Source organism: Vitis riparia, chromosome 2 (genome assembly GCF_004353265.1).
Source record: "Vitis riparia cultivar Riparia Gloire de Montpellier isolate 1030 chromosome 2, EGFV_Vit.rip_1.0, whole genome shotgun sequence".
NCBI lineage: Eukaryota > Viridiplantae > Streptophyta > Magnoliopsida > Vitales > Vitaceae > Vitis > Vitis riparia.
The window spans coordinates 13,836,681-13,858,982 of record NC_048432.1 but is presented as its reverse complement, the minus strand read 5'-3'; the positions used below and the strand labels follow the sequence as shown (position 1 = coordinate 13,858,982).

General features: G+C 30.8%; 2 protein-coding genes across 3 annotated transcripts; one reads left to right on the top strand and one right to left on the bottom strand.

Moving 5' to 3' along the window:
- Nucleotides 1-2: 2 nt before the first annotated feature.
- Nucleotides 3-9,153, bottom strand: LOC117927056. 2 transcript variants are annotated; one of them, XM_034846441.1, is made up of 12 exons: nucleotides 8,796-9,153; nucleotides 7,871-7,958; nucleotides 7,637-7,747; nucleotides 6,884-7,000; nucleotides 5,956-6,315; nucleotides 4,159-4,478; nucleotides 3,551-3,650; nucleotides 3,412-3,471; nucleotides 2,784-2,870; nucleotides 1,469-1,609; nucleotides 285-604; nucleotides 3-205 (listed from the first exon to the last, which is right to left on the bottom strand). In XM_034846441.1, coding segments are annotated over exons 1-12 (1,812 nt in total). In that variant the 5' UTR covers nucleotides 8,903-9,153; the 3' UTR covers nucleotides 3-204. The 2 variants fall into 2 exon arrangements, with proteins under 2 accessions (XP_034702332.1, XP_034702324.1); XM_034846433.1 differs by having other exon boundaries at nucleotides 3-604.
- Nucleotides 9,154-15,987: 6,834 nt separating this feature from the next.
- LOC117904643 (probable aquaporin TIP-type) lies at nucleotides 15,988-18,160 on the top strand. Its single transcript, XM_034817345.1, has 3 exons — nucleotides 15,988-16,160; nucleotides 16,919-17,169; nucleotides 17,621-18,160. The coding sequence occupies exons 1-3, from the start codon at nucleotides 16,034-16,036 to the stop codon at nucleotides 17,993-17,995; spliced, it is 753 nt and encodes a 250-aa protein (XP_034673236.1). The 5' UTR covers nucleotides 15,988-16,033; the 3' UTR covers nucleotides 17,996-18,160.
- Nucleotides 18,161-22,302: the final 4,142 nt, after the last annotated feature.

Sequence of the window (22,302 nt, the reverse complement as noted above, 5' to 3'; positions counted from 1 at the left end):
TGTTATCTCATGCAATAATGATGTTAAGCTTATAATGAACTAAATATATCAACTAAAATTACAATGGTACTCCACAAAATACCATGAACTAATTCAGATCACAGGAGTGCAAAGTTTTATCTTACATAATGATGATCAAACAATCATTGTACATTAAGGAAGATCACATTTGAAGAATTGATGTTTGAGTTCCTGGCTGTTTCATCTGAAACAATATTCATCAATTCGTGTTAAAGAAATGCATAAGCATTCTTAGAGCATTGAAAAAAGAATATTATACCCACCATGGCTTCTCTGTTAAATCCCTTGTAAACACGTAGCGGAACCTTGAATTGTAAGGTAACCATTCTATGATCTGAGATGCCTTCTTGTTGGTTTTATGGTCAATGCACTTCTGTATTGAATCATGGAGCTTCTTATCAACATTTTCAGTGACCCACTTGAGGAGATCATCAGAGCTTATCGAGGCTTCCTTGGCGAATCTTTCGAGCACCTTTGGTAGAAACACTTTCCTTGACTTCTTCACAATTACATTTGCTTGAAGAAACTCCCTTTTTGCCACTTCCAGTTCTTCTTTAATATTTGAAGCAGTGTAGACTTTCAGCTAGGAAAAAAAAAATTGCAAGAATCAACTGTGTCTAGTATATTGTCATCAGAACCAATGCTTAGTATGGAAGCAAATTTCATGGAAAAATGTCTTACAATCAAAGTTCAATGCAAGTGTTCATATACCTTCACTAAATTATGCCCATGTGAAATGACCTAAAGCAATTCTAGTCTTGTTCAAAGGAGCAGGAACTGGCAGTCTAGGGGAGAGAAATTGAAGGGGAAAAGCTAAAGCTAAACTGGAGGTTGATGTAGAAGTATTATGTAATATCACATTCCCAACCACAGTATTTTCACCTTCGCTCCCTACGCTCCATTGAAAATAACCTGAAGATTGCCCTTATGGTCATTGGTATTCATTTTTCCTTGAAGTTGCTTTGAGAAATCAACCCAAGTTTACAGTAGACTTTCTGTTAGGGTACATTGGGACATCTCATGAAAACTGAACAAGTCCATCACATTTTAATGCACTAGTTGGTAGTGCACCATGGTGAAATTGCCAAACCAAATAATATGCAGATGAAATAATGATTGGAATCCTAAACCATACAGTAAAAAAATAATACAACATGAAGAAATCCTTCAGATTTCAGCATGACATCCAAATGCCAATTAAGGTCCATTGCAACTGAACTGAATGTAGTTTAACCAGTAGTTCAACAACTACAAATTGAGAACAAATTGATTTAATGCCATATTCAGCTGGAATAGCACACGTATGGAAATAATTTAAGCGAAAATACATTGGTAACTTGTACCCAAACCAACTGATAGTGAAAATACAGGAGCCTATAACCATTAACCAGTGACATTCAAGCTGCATTACTGTGTAAAAAGATGTGTAATAGAAGAAAGAAGTTACCACGGGGTCAGAAAAAGCTCCAGTACAAAGTGCAAAGCAAACAAGGGGTTGAGAACTCGGAAGACCAAATTTTGAGCTGATGAGTTGCCTTTCTTCACCAGATTTTTTCCTCATGGCCGTTGAAAGGATGGTCTCAAGCCACTATATTCAACACAAAAGAAAGAAGGGTGAGGATAAGGGACTGCAATTTCATTGGTGATAATAATAATAATAATAATAATAATAATAATAATAATAATAATAATAATAATAATAATAATAACAACATTCAGATAGTGAACCAAGCTGTATCTCATAGGTGAACTATTAAGTTAAAATCGCTGATGACTTTGGCCCGTTGGTTCTAATAAACTACCACTTTCTAGTATACAGATTCTAATAAACTACCACTTTCTAGTATACAGAAAAGGAGAAGCAAACAAAGTATATTCTCCAATATTCCTATAGCTGATCAGGAAAGGGGAAAAGTACATTATAAAAAAGGAAAAAAAAAATCCTTTCCATTAGGTTATGAATGTGTTAGACTAAAATACAGACTACAAGAGCTAGAATAAAGCTAAGAAAAAACCTATTTGGGGCTGACTGGCTAATAAAAGATATTGAATTAATTAGTAACCAAATCTTTGCACATTATGCTCCCTTCTAATTATGTGAGAATGAGTTTTGTTATTAGGCTTTACTTGGATCATAGAAAGTTTGAGGAAAAGCACGAGAGGAAAAAATAAGGAAAAGGGGAAGGACAAAAGAATAATGGGGGAAAAAGGTTAAACAGTTTTTTTCTCTCATTCTTCTTCGGTTTTATTTATCTTTTATATAGAGAGTGAAGAATTTGAAATATACAAATTTTAGACGATCTTTTATAATATTTTCTTTCCTTTGATTTTCCATGATAGAACAAATACATAGGAAAATCTTAGATTCTTCCTACATGTTTTCCTTTCACTACCATTTTAGGAGATCCAAACAAATATCAAGGTTGGGATAAAATGCACAGTTCAGTAATATTTTCAAGTTAAATGCAATGACAACCACACCAAGATCTAAAATCTAATACCAAATATGATCATCTGTTAAAATCATGACTAGATTTCTGAATTGTTTTGTCTTTTATACATGATTCAATCCATGACATGTCAGTAAAATGATAGGTGGGACAAGAAATAAACTGTAATCCAGAAATTTCAAGAAAAAGCTTTTGTTGGTAGTAACAGACATCAGCTATATAGATTTTTCTCAGGATGATTTTTAGATCCAACCAAGAAATGCCACAAATACATGTCCTATGTGTGGATGCCTGTTGAAGTAAGGTCAGTACCCGGCCAATTCGGGGTGTACGGAAGCAAAATATTGACTGCTCTATGGCATTTGCACTTACGATGTACCCTCCAATGTTGTAAGCAGCCTGTACTACACCAAAGAAACACATCAATTCTTTATTTGATTAAAAAATTAAAAGAAGAAAAATTTATCAAAAAATGCTAGAGGATTCCAGCAACCAAGGAATGCCTGTGGAACCCTTCAGCGAATAAGCCATTTTCCTTTTGAAATATGGCCTCCATCAATTTTAGATCAAAACATATGTTTTGATGAATTTTCAAATTCAAAGGATAGGACAACAAATGAAATCCACATAAGAGATTGCATTTCAAAGGAACCACGGATTATCAGTCTCTGCTGCCTGTAGCAGCGCTTGTTTGCTCCATGGCTAAGTGGGAAGGAGCAAAAGCATTTGAACTACTGAGAAGAATTATTCCCCCAATCCTAGAATGAATGAAGTGAAGAATATGTTTCATCAAACCACAGTAGTGGCAGAAATAGAAACAGAACCTGGTTGAGGGAAATTATATCAATGGAATTGCTTTTGAAAGAGTTTCAAAGGTTTTGTTTAATTGCAAAAGATTCTTTACAACCAAAACCGATTTTGGAAAAAAGAAGTGCACTACCTTGTGAAACAAGGCCAACCTTCTAAGCGAACTGTGGGGAATTCCATATGCTAGATATGCCTGCACAAGTCCGAGGTAAAACACTTACATAGGTACAGACTGGTAGGACAAACTAATTACTAGTAAGGCAGTTCTTTACATGCATAACTAGAGAATTGTACACATTAACCCAAAATGCAGTTTGGGCATTGCTTTCCATCTGGCTGACATTCACCTTTTCCAGTTGTTCCACGAGAACTCTGAAATCATAAAAAGGAGAACGAGAAACAGTTCTAAGTCAGGACTCCTGCATAGGATACAATAGGTACAATATAAGGGAAGATCTAATGCACCATTACTTTTGTTTCAGGGACAAAGAAGGGTGACCGTCCATGGTTCAACCAGTGCAACTGTCACTCTTGTGAGTGGCAGTTGCAATCTGCTCTATTAGAACACTCCCATCTACCTCAAAAAAAGAAAAGCAGAAATAATTTATGACCTTGAAAATTGAAACTGGGCTGAATTGATTAAACCATTCCATAGGGGCGATTATCTCACTGTTCATAGAACACTGACCCCTCTTTAAATGTGTTACACCAGTAGGATGGACAACAAGGCATGAAATGGAGCGGGCCTAAGTACCCAGGGATCTCTCATTATCTTCCCAGCTCAATGCCTAGATAGACTCCATAATTTCTTTTAAACAAATGGCAGACTGATTCATACCCTCTTGTCTCATTGCACTGAACTTGGGTGACCAATACCTACCTATAGTTGTTGATGGCGTACGATGCACGAGAGAATTGACTTTTGTCTGTTGATATCCAAGATATTTCTACCACGGATTTACAAGACCATTCCCGGTCTTCTTCAATACCACGACGAGGGAGTATAACATTAGTGGATGACCTTGACAATAACGGTGATCGATTTTTCTCTGGATTCACAGATGCCGCACCACGAAGCCAGCAATATACTGCAGCCATACACCTGACCATTTCCTCGGACAATTTGCTCGGGCACTGGTAGAGATGATCTTTTAGAGTCCGCAGCATACTTCTGTCCATGGTTGGTAACTTTTCATGCACCTGACATAAACAAGTGAGATAAGAAGCTCAAACAAATAGCAATTACATGACCAACCAATAAATTGAATTAAACATAACTAGAACTAGTTATGTGCACATGCTACAAGGGTGTTTTAATGCTCCATGGAAATGAAGTCATGGGAAAATTACATTCTGTTTTAATAGCTTTTTTAAGGCAAAAATCTTTCCAGTATAGTGGAGTATTTACTAAATCCATTGTAAATATTTTAGTGGTATGCAAAATGATAACAAAGGTGACAAATGCTATCAATTCTTGAAATTCTATACTCTATCCATATTACCAATTAAACTTCATTCAAAAAGCATGGAGAAAAAACAGAGAGCCCCCATTCAAATAGTAAGAAAACAAAAGTATTTCATTGCAATTTTTGTCTATAAGATGATTCTATTTGTAGTACAAAACAGACTTAGCTCAGGTGGTATGGAAATACAATTTCAAATAATAAATAAAAAGCAGCGTAACTATTCTATTTCCTTTTCACTTCTAGTTCCCCTCAATGGAAAGTTTTGTATTCACAAAATAAAAAGGATCTATGTTTTTTGGTTTATTTTATGGAGCTTAACACTCGTTTATAAGCCCATCCCATTTACTTAATTGATGGGCCACCCCCCCCATAAGGTGCAGTTCCTAAGGTTTTACTAGTTGGGAACAAACTTGCCTTCCATTACACCTTCGTGCATTCAGGAACTTTAATCCAAGTCATCTCAGTATACTCCATCAAATTGGGGTGTATATTCTGATGGTGCTTGTCTCTCACGGCTTTCTGGTTCTGTTCATGATCTGAACAATTTTTCCGTTTTGTATGGTACTGGAAGTACAACCATTTTTCTTCTGGTTTAACTTCTAAATATGTCCAGGTGTGGACTTGCTAATCAAGGTCTAATTCAAATATCTGAATCAGGCTTCCACTGACATAAGGTCTTCTTGGACAGCTAGGTTTCTTCTTTCTCCAGGGAAGCCAACAGGTCTCTAGTGCTGTAATTGTTTCATTCTTCTTTGTTCAAATGGTTCTGTTTAACAGAGCAAACCAGGACCCAACCTTCTAAACTAGTGCCCTTTCTTTTGGGGAAAAAAAACACTAGTCCATGAACCATACAATGTTTCACGCATTCAACATAATTTTAGAAATGATAACTCTGAATGCATATATAAGGAGTCAACAACTTTTGTTAAACCTGATTTTTACCAGAAATAAAGATGCCATAATTATGAGAAGTACAAGGAAGATGTTATCTTTAAGCTAATAAATCATACATATAAATATGCAGCAAAAAGATGCACTTCACATGAAACAGAACTATCATATATTTAGCAAGTTGGAAAAAGAAGATAGAAATGGAATACGGCAATTTTTAGATACTGGAAGATATGATATTAAATAAAATCAAATGTAACAACCACACATGAGATACACATTTGAAAAATGATAAAGGAGAAGTATAAAAAGTATACTACCTTATCAGTGTCTGAACAAGTCTTCTCAAAATGAATGCTGCCTTTGCTACTTAACAATGAAGCATGTTTACTCTTGGACTGCAACATTGAGGTTTTTTTTCCCTTGTCATCCATAGAAGTCAGAACTTGGAAAGGTCGCAAAGGGAACTTCTTTGAGGAGCAAAATGCACTTGAAATTATACTTGGGTGTTTCCTTGATTCATTTTTTGTATGGGCAGGAGAAGCCATGCTTGAGCTTTGCTCAGAAGGCGGTCGACTAACGCATTGTTCAAAAATGCTCCTATAGAGAGTGAGAACATGTTGTTCACGATTTGCAACCTCTTCTTCAAGTAATTCAATCTCAGCAATCAACTCCTTCGTCTGAAATGAAAAAGAGTATCAAGGATCTAATTCTACTTATCCTATTTATTGTGGGTCATGAATTAAAATAGCAAAGCTTTGGCATGGACAATCTGACTTGACAAAGTAATATGGTGAGAATACTTGGTGAGTATAAGAGCAATATTCATATGCTTTAATAACTGATTTGTAGGAATGCAGAGACTGAACCAACCAAAACTCTTGAGAAAAAAGGTGTTCAAACCCATTTACGGATAATCCTACTTTTTCAAGCAAAGTAGTAGGAAGCCTAGGAAGAGTATCGATAGGAAACATGCAAGTGAAGATGGGTTCAGGTTACATATAACTGCTCATGCCTTCTTGCTCATGTTCTGTTCCACAAGTATTTATATTTAGGTAAGCCATCAGGAAAGCGCGGCACCCTCTTTGGCAAATGAGTAAGAAGAAGCATGAAGGTTCAAGATTTTCTACTCAATAAATATGCTATTTTCTGTCCCTAATGCTTTAAATCATAAGGTAACTTTCAATCAGCAATCGTTGAATATTTAGCAAAATCTCTCTGAGAGTCGGTTCCCAGAGGCAAATTTACCTCAGCAGCAAAATGCCTATGCCCAGGTGACAATGTACTAGAAGCTCGACCCATCGCCCTCTCAAGCATAGTGCGCATGGATTTCTCTTGCTGCAAACGCAATTGCAGCTGCTCAATCTGCAAATTAATACATAATTTGCAGCAAGAATATGTTAGATTTATAAACATTGTTATATGGAAACTGAGAATTGTTTCTGAAATAGATTATTTAACAAGCATAGGGGTTTTAGCCATCTGGCATTGACAAGGAAATACATGCTATATTCTATAGTCAGCATGGATTACCCAAAGATTCAGACCAGACAGATTCTTAAAAACGTATATCGTCTTTGAGCATAAGGATATTTTGCTCATATTGCAGCCTCATCTATGGATATTGTTTAGAAAATATCTTCCCTCAACACTGCCATACCCAATAAGAAAAGGAACCAAATTTATATGGAACTTCATGGTGAAAAATTAAAAGGCTTTTGAAATTTTGGGATAAAAATTTGTGAACTGGGAGCATCATATTCTGAGGACAAATGTTTCAGTGGTCCTCAAAAAATGTTTTATTCATAGGAATGAAACATCTTGCAAGGAAAAAAAATTTATTATTTACAAGATGTTTCCAATAAATACTAGATGTGAAGATGTGACTACAAACATGGTCAGAAACAGATCCATAGAATCCAACATCTCACTGCAAAGAAAAGCATGGATTCATGTAAATCCAGTTTAGTGAAAGAAAAGGAATTCAAATCATATGCTTACGTCTTTCTCCAAGGAGGTTCGATGGGTTGATGAAGTATTCCTCTTAATATGACCAGGGTGTTCATGAAGAGTACTTGGCGCCGCGTGAGTCCGTGTTGAAGGTGACAATTCCTGTATGGTTCAATAAAAAAAAAATCATGAATTGTAAAATCAGTAGTCCTTAGTTTACAAGCATTATCATCATACATGATTATGATAAGAATCAAATGAGAAGACTATGAAAACATTTGTTACATGAGGCCTTCTATGCGATTCCTTCAAGTCTCTCCGTGTGGAACAAGAAACTCCACCTCTTGAAACATCCAATTTTTTGTCAGATGCACTGAAAAAAAAAACTGTAATCCCATTAAGAATGCTAAAAGGAGAGGCGATGCCTGATTAGCATGCTATGTGAGTGAATATGAGAAATGCTGATTTCAATATCTATGGAGAATCTAAGCAAAAAACAGAACAAGGACAAAGGGAAAATCCTATGGGGAAGACAGCAATGGATTCTTTTTCTTTCAATCAAAGAAATCTTAAACTTGATTAAATTTCAATTGCTTTTCCATGGCTGCTTGTTTCAAATACACCGACTAGTTAATCACCCGTACTATTCTCCTCTCTCCCACCAACTCACATTAATCATCAGCACTCATGAGCCCTAAAATGTTCATTGATTCAAAGCACATTCATCTTCAAGATTCGACTTTCACATCCACCTATGAATGAACTTCAAAGAACTCAGACCATCTAAAAGAGGACACCTTAAGGTAGTTGATGGAAACACTATATAATCAGAAAATAAATAAACAAAAGAGCATACATAATTAAAATCATCCCTAACTTAAAGGACGAAAATGAAACCACCCAACAAGTCAAAATTTTAAACTGTAGGCACCGACAAACACAAGCACATGAACAGAAATAGAAACCTAAACACCCATTTAATTACAAAGAAAAAAAATCATATCCTCCAAGCATCTCAGAATCTGATCACCCACTTTCAGTTCAACATATACATGAAAGAATAATAAATTTTCTGTGGACAAAACAAACAAAAAATAAAATAAAAAAAATCTTCTTCCAAACTCCCTAAAAATAGAGTTGCTCAACATTCTGATTACCCACTTTTACAGAACATACAAAAGTAAAATAAAATCAAAACGATAAATTGGACCTTTTAGAACGCCTGTGTCGAGCATGGCCATGGGAACATGCCGAGGGATCTCCACTTCCTCTCTTCCCAGCTGCTTCTTCATCCTCCTCTACATTGAAACCATCCATTATTTTTCTTGCAAATATCTATAGCTGATCCCAAACCCTCACATCATTCTTCTACATAAAAAAAATTAAAAAAAAAAAATTCTTTTTATGGTAAGGAAAACTTTACTACTATAACTATTAATATTTTAGAAAACTGAAAACAATGAGTGCAAATGATAATAAACATGGGACAGCGATTGAGAGACGGGCATGGAGAGAGATGGTTCTTTAATGGGGTTGAGCTTTGAATGACTGGTTTTTTTTATTGAATAGAAGCGTGCAGATGAATTTGAATTTGAGAGAAGAATGTGAAGCCATTTACCTACACTTAACCCAAAAAAGTGGGACCAGGTTGCTGTTTGAATTGAATTCGATCACTTTTGTGTTGTTGAGAGCATTGAATAAGGGAATTTAATTTGCCTCTGCACCCTCTCTTTCTCTCTCAGAGGGAAAAAAACTGTCAAGTCTTGGAAGCAGTTACCCAATCCCTGGTGTCAGTTTGGCTGCTTGGATACTTATACTCTTGTATGGGCTGAGATTATCCTCCTCCTGTTCAGGACATTCTATATATCATCATTCCCGCTTCCTTGCCACAGCAATGTGATGAAAAATATTTTTGAAAAATATAATTATAGTACTCAACCAACTATTTACCTCAAAAACTTGCTTTATTTTTTTTTGGCTTTTTACTGATTTTTTTTTTTTAAATTTAGATAGTTTGTTTTTCTATTTTTTCATAACTTATTATAAATTTTTTATTAAATAGAAAAAAATCAAAATATGTACGTTTTTTTTTAATAGAAAAAATAATATATTAGTTTTTTTTTACTTTTTAATACTTAATATAAATAAAATACTATAAAAACAAACTATCTAATATTTAACACTATTAAGTATTAAAGTTTTATTTAAAATTAAATAAAAAAACAAATACCATGAAATTGAATTTAAACTACAACCACGGAATTGAATTTAAACTACAACATCCTCTTAAAAGTTTATGCTCTGGTTTTATTAAAGTTTTTTTTTATATTTAAAGAAAGGGTTATTTTTAAATGAGTTGTGAATTGAAATTGAAGCAACCCATAATTCCATAATTTTTTAAATATAATTATAATTTTTTTATATGAAATTGCTTTCGATATAAGCGAAAATATAAATTACTACAAAAAGTTACGACCTGTTTGAAAATTATTCTTGAAAACGATTTAGGATATAAAATAATTTTCTAACTCATAAAACCGTTTTTTGAAAAATTATTTTATAAACATATTATTGGCGTTTTCAATTGTTTTTTTTTTTTATAAAATATTTTAGTAATAATTAAAAATATAGATAATATTTTGAAATTTTGCATAGTACATAAATGCATACATGGTGGTACCTTTACGAAGCATAAGTCAAGAAAATAAATTTGCCCTGGTTGTGTACTTTAATGGCCCCTAAGGGCCACTTTGACCCCAAACTCTGCAATAAATTTTAAAAATATCAACCATGGACCACTAGCATGTACTAACTCTAAGTGATAACTGATAAGCTCTTTTAACAAATATACTCCAACACATGTGAAAAAGCACTTATTAAATTTTAAAAATATCAGTCTAATCCAAGCCTAAATCATGGACCACCCTCGCATCTTAGCTAAGCATGGGCTAAAGCCTTTAGCTTTAAAAGTAATTCATTTTGGACATATTCATAAGGAAAATTGTGGAGTTGTGATGAGGCTTTTGCATCATATTAGCTATGAGTAGCTCATCAGAGCTTGTTGACAAGTTCTGGCTATGATCAACACACCCCTGAAAAGTCTACAAGTTGTAGCTTTGCTAGGCATGATGCATTTATCCTGGCTTAATTGGGGTCATCTCTGGGTTTGTCTAGTTGGGATTTTGAGAATCCAATTTTTTTTTTTTTTTAAATTTTTTTTATGCCTGTTTGGTAATACTTTTAATTTTGCATTTACATATAAGATAGCAAAATTAGAACCTATCATAGAAATATTTGGTATGAAAATAAGTTTGCAAATATAATTCATCTTTCATTCATAATTTATATGAAATAATAATGATAATAATATTAATAATAATATATCATAAGTTTCGATATAATATTTTAATGAGTCAATCTTTACCGAAAAATGCGACAAATCGCAACAAACCATATATATAAAATTGATTTCATTGCTTTGTGCCTCACCCATGTCCCATTTGTGCCTTAATCTAATTCTTTTATACTTTAATTTATTTATTTGCACTTGATCATATTTGTTTGTTTGATTGTTTTTTTTTTGTTTATCTTGATTGCTCTTATCCATACCCTCATCTAAGGTCTAGATTTTAGATTACTTTTTCAATGGTCAAAATTACAAATTGAGTATATATCAAATCAATACCTTAATATTTTCTAATATTAATATAGTTATTGGAGCTGTAACAATGCAAAGCTTAATAATAAGTTGCTCAAATAATAGCGATTGAATGTCATAAAAAACTTAGTCTATTTTCACGAAGCATCAATTAATTTTTAGATGATGCAATTAAAACTCAATTCAATAATTGGTATCATAGAAGGTTTAGCAGCTTTAGCATACCCTCATTAAACTGGATTGTTGAGGTGGAATAATATCGCTCTCAAACAATGATTATTATAAAAGGTTTAGTATATTCACTAAACATCAATTGATTTTAAATATCAACAATTAAATCCAATTAAAATTTTGAAATATATCAATAATTATCAAAACTTTTAGTTATATAAAAAAACAAAAAAAACATGTTGGACAACAAAAAAATAGAAAACAATTTTCTCCTTTAAAAAACATAAAATATGAAATTTTTATATACATTTTTTTAGTTATTTTTAATTGTTTTGACTTGTTTTCTTAAAACTGTTTTAAAAAATAATTATATAAATATGAAAAATTATTAAACATAAAATACTACACATAAAATTTATTTTTAAAAATAAAAAAAAAACATTTAAAAATATTTTAAGTTCTCAAACCGACATATTTTACAAAACATCATAAAATAATTTTGAAAACTTGTTTTTTAGAATTGTTTTTAAAAATAGTTATAAGATTTTACCTTCAAATAAAGCGTTTGAAGTGTTTTAAAACTACAAAATACAATAGGATTCTTAGCTGTTGGTGTGATACCACAAATGACCTCTGGCTCTTGTAATGTAGAATAAAAATGTTGCATTCCACATTAGACATGCTTATAAGCAAAGTTTTGGGATTTTTTTGTCTTTTTGATGATGATAGTGACAGAAAAGGATTAGACTCTGCCCTTTGTTAAGAAAACATGGGATGGAGTGGCCTGTAGCTTGGACTTCATTTTCTCATTAAAGCTGTCCATTCAATACTCCCATTGAAGTCTGGCTTAGATGCTTCTGCCTGCCTTCTAAAATGCCCTCTACTAGAGGGTGGGTGGGTATGCTTCACACCATGTGATTGATCTATTACACCTGCCATTTGCTTTTCTTATTCAAAACTATAACATTATTTAATTTTGGAAAATATCTTTTTACAAAAAATACTAAAAAGAAAAATACTTTATCAACAAGCTATCCTATTTTTTTTGGAAACTTTTAGGTCATTGGATGATAAGATTGAGGTTATTGGATGAGGATATAAATATATGTACAAAAGTTAAAAAAAAATTGAAATAATAAGTCGAAAGTTGGGTATACAAAGCAATGAAACTAAATTATATATATATCACGTTGTGATTGATCTTGCTTTTCCATAAGTATCGATTAAGTGGTGTAGTGTAGAAGGATCCTTATTATTTATCTTAGTTGGAAACTTGAGTTAAAGTTTCAAAGGATGATACGAGGATTATAAATTTTTTATTAAATATGAAATATCCTTTCTCATAAATAACAACAAAGTCTTAATAAAAAATAATATAATTTCATGGGCTAATTTCACTCGTACTTTATAAGGTTTAGTATAATAACCATCATTATTTTCAAATTTTAGTGGTGAACATTTCTAAAGATTTATTCCATTTATAAAATATATTTTTGGAGAAATTTTAGGTAAGTGTATTGAATAATTCTTTAAAAATAAATTTTATTTTATTTTTTAAATAAATTCACAGGTGACATATATTTATAGGGTGCTAACCCAGGAAATCAAAAACCAATAATGGCTTAATGCATAATGTATTTGCACTAAATCTTCACAGGTGTGAATGAAATTAGCCAATCAATTTTTTTTCTTTACTTCTATATTAATATTTTTAATGAGTTAAATTAATAAAATTAATCGAACAAATATAGAGTTATTTTTTGACACAAAGTTATACATATATATGTTCAAGCACACAAACAAACATAATATCTAACATTAAAATATCAATTAGAAACTTTTAAGCGTAAAAAACCACGCATAGATACACAGTTTTATTGAGTTTTGTTTAATTGGATGTGTTTACTTCTTACGATCTTATATCGTTAATACCTATATTCATTTTTTGCATTCTCAATGTAACACTCCTTCCATACTTCTAAGTGAATTTCTCGGAACCCTTATCAAAATTTATATGATGTGAATTTTTAACATTTGCTTTAATAAAAAAGTTATTTTGAAAAAATATCTTGAAAGGTTTGAGAAATTGAGGTGCAAATTTTGATAATAGTTGTATTTTTAGAAGTGTTTTAGAATCCATATTTAAATTTAAATAAAATATATCTGTCTATACTTAAAAAATCTTAGGAGTTAATCATTGAGAGTTTTCTAATTTTAAAACATTAAAAAATTGTAATTTTTGTGTTGAAACAAAGAAGGAAATATAAAAACTTGAAACGGACATTCGAATATCAAATGCGGTGTTGAATGTCATTGAAGTGCATTTTAACACCCTTTAGGTCATTTAAATGCTCATCCTTAATCAACTCTATGGTTGTGCAATTTTTCAAGCTTTTTTTTATCCATAATTTTTAACTTAATTTTTTTTATATATAAGTCATTCAAAAAATTTTACTAATTAAATGCATATTTTCCTTGAATTTGATGAAAACTGATCTCAATTCAATTTTAATAAAATTCAAAATAGTCTTATTGATTCAACCTATGAAAGTAAGTACATCATAATTTGCTAACCTACGACATCAGCAATATAAAAATAATTTATTGAATTTAAACTTATTTTTTACATTTTATTTTCATTAATTACTTCATATTTTTACTTTTGCTTTCCTTAAGAAAAACAAATTTCTTATATAAAATTTTATTATGAAAAATAGTAAAAAAAAAAAAAATCAAATGTAATTCAACTTAGTTAAAAGTTTACATATTTTCAAATTATTTAATTTTTATATTAAAAGTTAAAATAAATTAAATAAATTAAAAATAGTAGATAAAAATAATTTATTTATTTATTTTTATACTTTCCTTCTTTATGTAATTTTTGAAGCAATGCGAAGGAAGAATGTTTTCCAACTACCATTCCAAAAACGGACAAAAACAAAAACAAGGCACGAACTCCAAAGGGCCTACACTAGACCGCCCTAATCATCGTGGTATTACATGATTGGTTGTCCTTGAAGTCTTCAACGGAACACAAATTTTTAAATCGAAATTTAATAAAATAATTCACACAACCACCTTTTATGTGATGGATAATTACATTTTCTTTCACAATCTTTTGAAAAGTAGGTAATTTCCCTCCATTTCTTCATGTTGGACTCTTTATGTCTTCGTTCTAAATGTATCAAAAAGGAAAAATAATTTAAAGCAACATACATGGCCCACCCATTAACAATCCATCATCATGAGTCCACTTTTAAGTTTATTGGGTCCTTGCATCATCATCATGCTCACTAGTGCAACAATAAATAAATAAATAGATGAAAGTACTGACGTAGATGATATTTTGTCAAACCATTAAAGGTATACCTATCAAGTATTTAATAAATTAATTTAATAATTAAAAATAATTTAATAACTTAATTTAAATCATTAAATAAATTAATCATACTTAGTAAAATAACTTTAATTAATAAAAAAAAAACTTATTTTGAAGTTAACATTTTTATCTCTATTTACTTTAATTACCTTTATAATCTCTTTTGTTATTCAACATTATTATTTCATTTTATTTACCTAAATTATAATTTATGAAAATAAATACGTATGTTGGATGGTTTCGAATAAGTTATAAGTTGATTTTATCAAATAATTTTAATACTTAAAGTAAAAATAAGGTAATAAGTTTTAAGTCAATAATTATATTTTAATTTAAAATCAGTTTAAGTCATTAAGTGATAAGTATTATGTTTTACCAAATGTCCCATTGATTTTGAAAAAATTGAAGAAAAAAAAAAGTTCAAAAATAAAAAAACAGAAAAAAAAATAAAAATAAAATTTAAATTAATAAATTAATTTTCTATGATATTTCATATTTATTTCATTTATTTTAATTTTTATATAAAAATCTGGTAATTTGAAAATATATAAGTTTTTAATTATATTTATGTATTATTTCACAATAAAATAAAAAATAAAAAATTTATTTAGGCATTAATTTGCTAAGACATGTAACATCTAATTTAAACTTTTGATGTATATAAATTTCCAATCACTAAATAAAAAAGAAAAAGAAAAAAAAAACTTTATCAAAAAGAAATTAAACCTAAGTACAAAAAAAAAAAAAAACAACAAAAAAACAAAAACAAAATTATTATAAAAATAGAAAAAAAAACCAAAGCTATTTTCAGGGTACAATTTATTTTTGTTAGTTACAAATGGACCAATCTCAATCAATTTATCCAATATATTCTTTAAGGTTAAGGACATCACATTCCATCATCTTGAAATGAATGAACCTTCTTTAATAATATACCATTGTAATGTGCTTATCTCGACAAGGCCTCCAAACTGTTGTCCCCTTCTCCATAAATTACTAGTTAAGTTAGTTGTCATTATGCCCATAATGCTTATTAATATAACAAAAGTCGGTTAGTCGACGGCCAATCATACCGCACCAGCATATCGATTGGGCCATGGTCGGTGCCGGCTATGGCCTAGCTTGGTAAGCACTATGCCCATGAGCCCTATTATATAAACCATGCACCGTGGAAAGTGTAAATGTGCCATTCCTTCTTCCTTTATAGCTTCATCGTCTTTGTCAAGGGAAGTGACCAAAAATGGTGAAGCTTGCCTTTGGTAGCTTTGGTGACTCTTTCAGTGTCGGGTCGCTCAAGGCCTATCTGTCCGAGTTTAATGCTACTCTTCTTTTCGTGTTTGCTGGGGTTGGATCCGCAATTGCTTATGGTAAGTGTTGTTGGTGATTGTTTGATTTATAATCTGTTTGGTAATGATGTTGAAAGAGGTTAAAAATATTTTTTGATATATAAAAATTATGTATTTAATAAATTTTAAAAAAATATTTTTAAGGAAATTGAAGAATTATTTAAAATAATTAATTCTTATTAAAATAGTCTAAAATATTTCTAATACATATATACCGTAACAATTCATATTGAACCATGTAATATTATCCGTTCTGTATCCAAAACGGTTTTCACAATTTTAAAACACATTTACAATGTTAAAAGAAATTCATACTTATATAACACCATGAATTTTATATCTATCTTATATGAGATGTTACAGATATTTTTTGATATTCTATATCGAAAATAAAAGAAAGTTTTCGATCTTATATAAACGTGAACTTCTCTTAATTTTGTAAACGAGTTTTAAAGTTGTGAGAGTCATTTTGGATCCAAAGTAAACAATATTCACATAATTGGATGCAAGTTATTATAAATGGTATTAGAACCGATTTCCGATTTCTGTATAAAGATTTGTTTGACCTATAAAGAATATTTGTTTGTTTGACCTTATAATTCTGTAGGATACGAGTACGTTGTATTTGCATAAAGGGTGTTTATAATATCCTATATTAAAAAGAAAATGTGAAATTCTACCATCACTATTTTAATGGACTCTAAATTATACTACCGGCCTGCGATAACTAAATAAAATAATAATGTTTTAAAAACTACTCTATTTTTTCACATGTGTAGGTAAACTGACATCAGATGCAGCATTGGATCCACCTGGCCTGGTGGCAGTGGCCATCGCGCATGCTTTTGCTCTGTTTGTGGGGGTCTCCATCGCTGCCAACATCTCAGGTGGTCATTTGAACCCAGCTGTCACCTTTGGATTGGCCATCGGAGGCCACATCACCATCCTAACTGGCATCTTCTACATGATAGCTCAGTGTCTTGGCTCCATTGTTGCTTGCCTTCTCCTTAAATTTGCCACTAATGGGGAGGTAAGTACGGTTCTTCAAAAATTTTATCCATATAAATATTTAAGAGCACATTAGTTGATCATAAAATTTCTCTGGTTAATAATATAAAATTTATGGTTAAGGTCTGTTTAATAATTATTTCTAAAAACAATATTTTATTTTCTAAAAAACAAAACACCAAAAAAAATTATTTTTTGTTTTTTATTTTTTAAAAGGTATTTTTAAACTTATTATTTGACAATCGTTTAAAAAAATAATTATATAAATATGTATAATGATTAAAAATAAAATATCATGTATGAAAATTAATTTTAAAGTATATTCAAAATTTTTAAATAAAATTTTATTTTATAAAATATTATAAAATATTTTTAGAAAATTATTGTTAAAAACTATTTTTAAATTTTTTTAAAAAATACTTACCAAACAGTACTTAATTTTATTTATTTATTTGTCTGTATTTCTTTGATAGAGCATACCGACTCATGGTGTTGCCGCCGGGATGAACGTGATTGAGGGCGTGGTGATGGAAATTGTTATAACCTTTGCACTGGTCTACACTGTCTACGCCACCGCTGCCGACCCCAAGAAGGGTTCACTCGGAATAATCGCACCCATTGCAATAGGGTTCATAGTGGGTGCCAATATTTTGGCCGCCGGTCCATTCAGTGGCGGTTCAATGAACCCGGCTCGATCATTCGGTCCAGCGGTGGTCAGCGGCGATTTCTCAGAGAATTGGATATATTGGGTAGGACCACTTGTGGGAGGAGGACTGGCTGGATTGGTGTACGGAATCATTTTCATTGAATCTTATGCGTCGGTGCCCACCTCCGATGAATATGCTTAAAGGCTACTTTTGAACGTTGGTGGTCAAAGCAAAACGTTATGTTTTGACTAAGGTGGTTTCATATGTATTTCAGTAAAATCGATCGAACCATCAATGTATTGGTAAAAGCTAATATTTTCATCATAATTAAATGCATGTTTCTTTGTGTTTCGGTTGGGCTTTGCACTTATTTGTCAAAAAACTTTCCCTTACCATTCATTGGTGGAAAAAGAGAGGTAAAATTAAAATTTTCTTATTTTCAATTGGTAAAGTTCCAAGTTGCCTTGACTAACTTGATAAGCCTTTCAAAAAAATTAAAAAGATAAAATTGAATATTTTATCATTTTATTATGTGTTTACATCTAGATTCTCGGATAAAAGAAGATTGTCATGTGGATGGTTAGAATCGTGAGATATTTCAATTTAAGGGGAAAATAGAATGGATTGAGAAGTGAGAAGGATTAGAGAAAAATGTCAATAAATTATGGAGAGCAAATTCCTTAGGAGAGAAAATTTTTAGCCCTTAAAATGGTGACCATGGAGGCCTCTTTATAGAGATTTTTGGATAAGAATGAATTTGATGTTGTAGTATGAACTAACAAAACAATATCAAGTGTTCATGGATCACTAAGATGGTGTCATGTGTATATGAACCAATAATATATTGACACTTGTGCATGTAAGTAAGTGATTGGAGAAATATGTAGTGATAGCCACACAAGTCTTGTTTAGTTATCTTCTTCCTCTTAATTTGATCAAAATAATCGAAGTAGTATTTGAGCCAATTTTGTTGTGGTAGCTTCCAATTTTAGCCGCCAAATGATGGCCCTCAAGTCATCCCACATACTTGATGCAAGGGCAAACACCAAGAATATGAATATTGTGCTACCAAACATCTTCAAGGGAAGTATAGGTGATACATACCCAATGCAATGATACTAAGCTCAAGCAACTCCACTCATGAATAAAATAAAGACAACTACTTGAAAGTGCCCCTTAATGATGTGAGAGGTGTTAGCGAAGCCAACAAGTGAAAATGAGGATATGATCTCTCATCACCTACCTTAGCATGTTGGAGATGACCCCTTTTGTCATCCATGGTATTAAGTGGAGATAGGTAGAAGATTTCCCTTGATGTTCTCTATAAGTAAGAATATACCAAGAAGTAGCTATAGCATAATAAGGAAATAAAGGTTAAGGTTTCGAAAAGCCCATATGAAAATAAAGCAACATATATGACCTTTAAAGACTCTATGTATTGAGAGAATCCAATAATATCATGACCGAACCATATTCATACCGAGTAAGCAGAGATAGATGAAATAATTGTAAATATCTAATAGAGTGAGGGGCTCTTGGTTTAAGATATAGATACAAGAAGTAAGGAAATATGATATTGATGTTTTAAGATTTAACAGTTGTATATGATTTTTATCCTTTATAATCAATGACTTTCTCTCATTAGTGAATGTAGACATGATTGGTCAAACCATATTAAAATATTATGTATCTTTGTGTGCGTATTACTTTATCTTTATGATCTTACACTAACATATCGATATTGAAGCTTCTGCTTGGACACCAACTAGAACAAACTGATATGCTTCTAAAAAAAAATCATTTGCTATTGTTTCTTTAGTAGAAACTTACACTTTTAAGTAGGCCTTAAAGCATCCATGTTAGATAGCTACTATGTTAACCAAGCTCTTAGATCTTAGGTAGAATGATAGTTGGCAGTTGGTCCTCCTCTAATGCTAATATAATTGGTTGTAATTTTTTAAAGTTGAAATATAAACCTAATAGTTCCATTGATAGCTATAAAGTTCATTTAGTCGTCAAAGAGTTCAATCAAATACATGACTTGGACTATTTTGAGACATTTACTCTTATAATGAAGGCTGCCACTATTTGTGTGGTTCTTACCTTAGCTCTTACTAGTGGCTAGTTAGTTCTTCTTAACTGGTGACCTTGAGGAGCATGTCTATGTGATACAACCTCCTAGCTTCAAGGATGCTTGGTACCTTTATCATGTTTCCAAATTTAAAAAGGCCCTTTGTGGTATCATATAAACGCGTATGCTTGGTTTAGTAAGCTTAACCATGCTTCATCATAGTGGGCTTTATTTATTCTAAGGTTGATAATTCTATATTTGTGTTTCCAAATTTCTTCAACTATGAACATAAACCTTGTCTATGTGGATGATATGTTGGTAATAGGTGTCCCCCAACGTATTTTGACATTTCTTGGCCCCCTTATTGCTACATTTAGTCTTTTTGATCTCAATCCTATCAATTATTTTCTTGAAGTTGAAGTTTTCAATATCCCACATCAACTTCATTTGAATCAAGTTAAGCATATTCATTATTTGGTTTTCAAAACTATGATGCTTGGAGCATGTTTGGCACTACTTCTAATGGAAGTGTTTTTACTAGAAGTGTTTTCTTCTACAACACTTTTGTGAAAAACACTTTTATGAGAATCTAGAAAAGTGATTCTACTAATGTTATTGATAATATATCACACAAATACAAAAACACTTTCAGTAATAATAAATTACTAAAAAAGACATTTATTGCAAAAAGAAAACATTATAATAAATCAAAAACTTTATTACAAAAAAATATATAAGCATTTATAATGTTAAAAAAACTAAAAAAAAAATGATTTTTATGAAAGAGAAGTGAAAGATGAAGAGGATAGTGAGAAGTAAATAGAGGATAGTGAAAAATGGTATTTTAGAAACATATGAAAATTTTTAAAGTGTTTTTCTAACTTTTTTTTTTTTTACTTTAAAAACAATTTTAAGTGTTTAGAGTTATAAACACTTTTAAAAATTACCACCAAATGAGCTCTTGATCTTAAGCCTACTTCTTAGGCAAGCCCGTGTAAGTTTGATGACACATTGTTGGATGATCTTACTTTGAACCAAAGCACTATTAGTGCTTTTTTAGTGGGTGACTACGACAAAACCTAAGCTTTGCTTTGTTGTTAAGAAGGCACGCCCATTTATGCAACATCCCATTATGGCTCATTGGCAACCGGTTAAGGGAATTCTTTAATACTTGCATGATTATCTTTCTCATGGTCCTCTTTACTTATGTTCCTTTCTATCTTTATCTACCTATATTCACATTGATTAAGCTTTCAACCTTGATGATTGTCACAAAATTCATGGTTTTTGTATCTTTCTTTATGATAATCTAGTTTCTTAATTGTCATTGAAGGAAAAAGTTGTATCAAAAGCAACTAGGTCCATGATTTGTTTGCCATAACAAAAATCATTGCATGCATCATTTTAGAAATTATAATCAAATTTAGTAAATTTTAATCATGACTTTTTTTATGGAAATAATAAAAATGATGGATGTTATTCCTTGTCTATCTATTTATATTATAAAAATTAAAATTGCAACGTAAACGGGTTGACCCAATTGATGGGTAACTCAAACAATCAACTCGAGTCTAACCTAATTTAATGTTGAACCCTATGTACTTAGTTCAAGTTTAATATAACCTTATTTTTCTAAATTCATATTAAGCATGAGTTGATCAGGTTAAGTTTAGGTTAGTCAAATTACATAATTTAAAATTTATTTATAATATATTTTAAAAAAAAAATGAAAATTTTAATAATAAATAGGACAAAATTTTAAGTTAGCAATAGAAAAGTAAAATTAAATTTGTATGTCTTTTTATAAAATGAAAAAATATGTGATATAATATAATTTAATATTTTTCTTAAAAATCTACAAAATAAATAAATATTGTCAACTAAAATTGAGGTCAAGTTCAAATAACTTAATTTAATTATTGAAAATAATTATCCCAACCCACTCAAATATTATATTGGATGTGGGTTAGCTCCTATCAATCCATCCAAATTGCATCTCTAATAAAGATGAATGAAAAAAGTTTATTTTAATATGCAAAAGAATAGCTATAAAATCAAAGTATCCTCCAAAATGAGAAATGATAATGAAACGAGTTTTTTTTTATTACATGTGACCTCATACCACCTCGAATGTTTTGAAATTAAAACAAATGGTTTAAGATTTTTTTTGAAACTAAGAAATGATTTAGGACAAGTTCAATTATATCCTTATTCCAACTTGATTACGTATATAATTGATTTTAAAAGATAATTTAATATATTTTTTAAAATTTTCTCATTTTTAATATTATAAAATAATAAAAACAAAATTTTAGTAAAATAAGTTAAAAAATTATAATATTTTATTTATTTATAAAATATATTTATTTTTAATATAATTAAAAATTTTAAATTAATTTAAAAAAAAATAATTAAACGGCTGAAGTGGGGTGGGCAT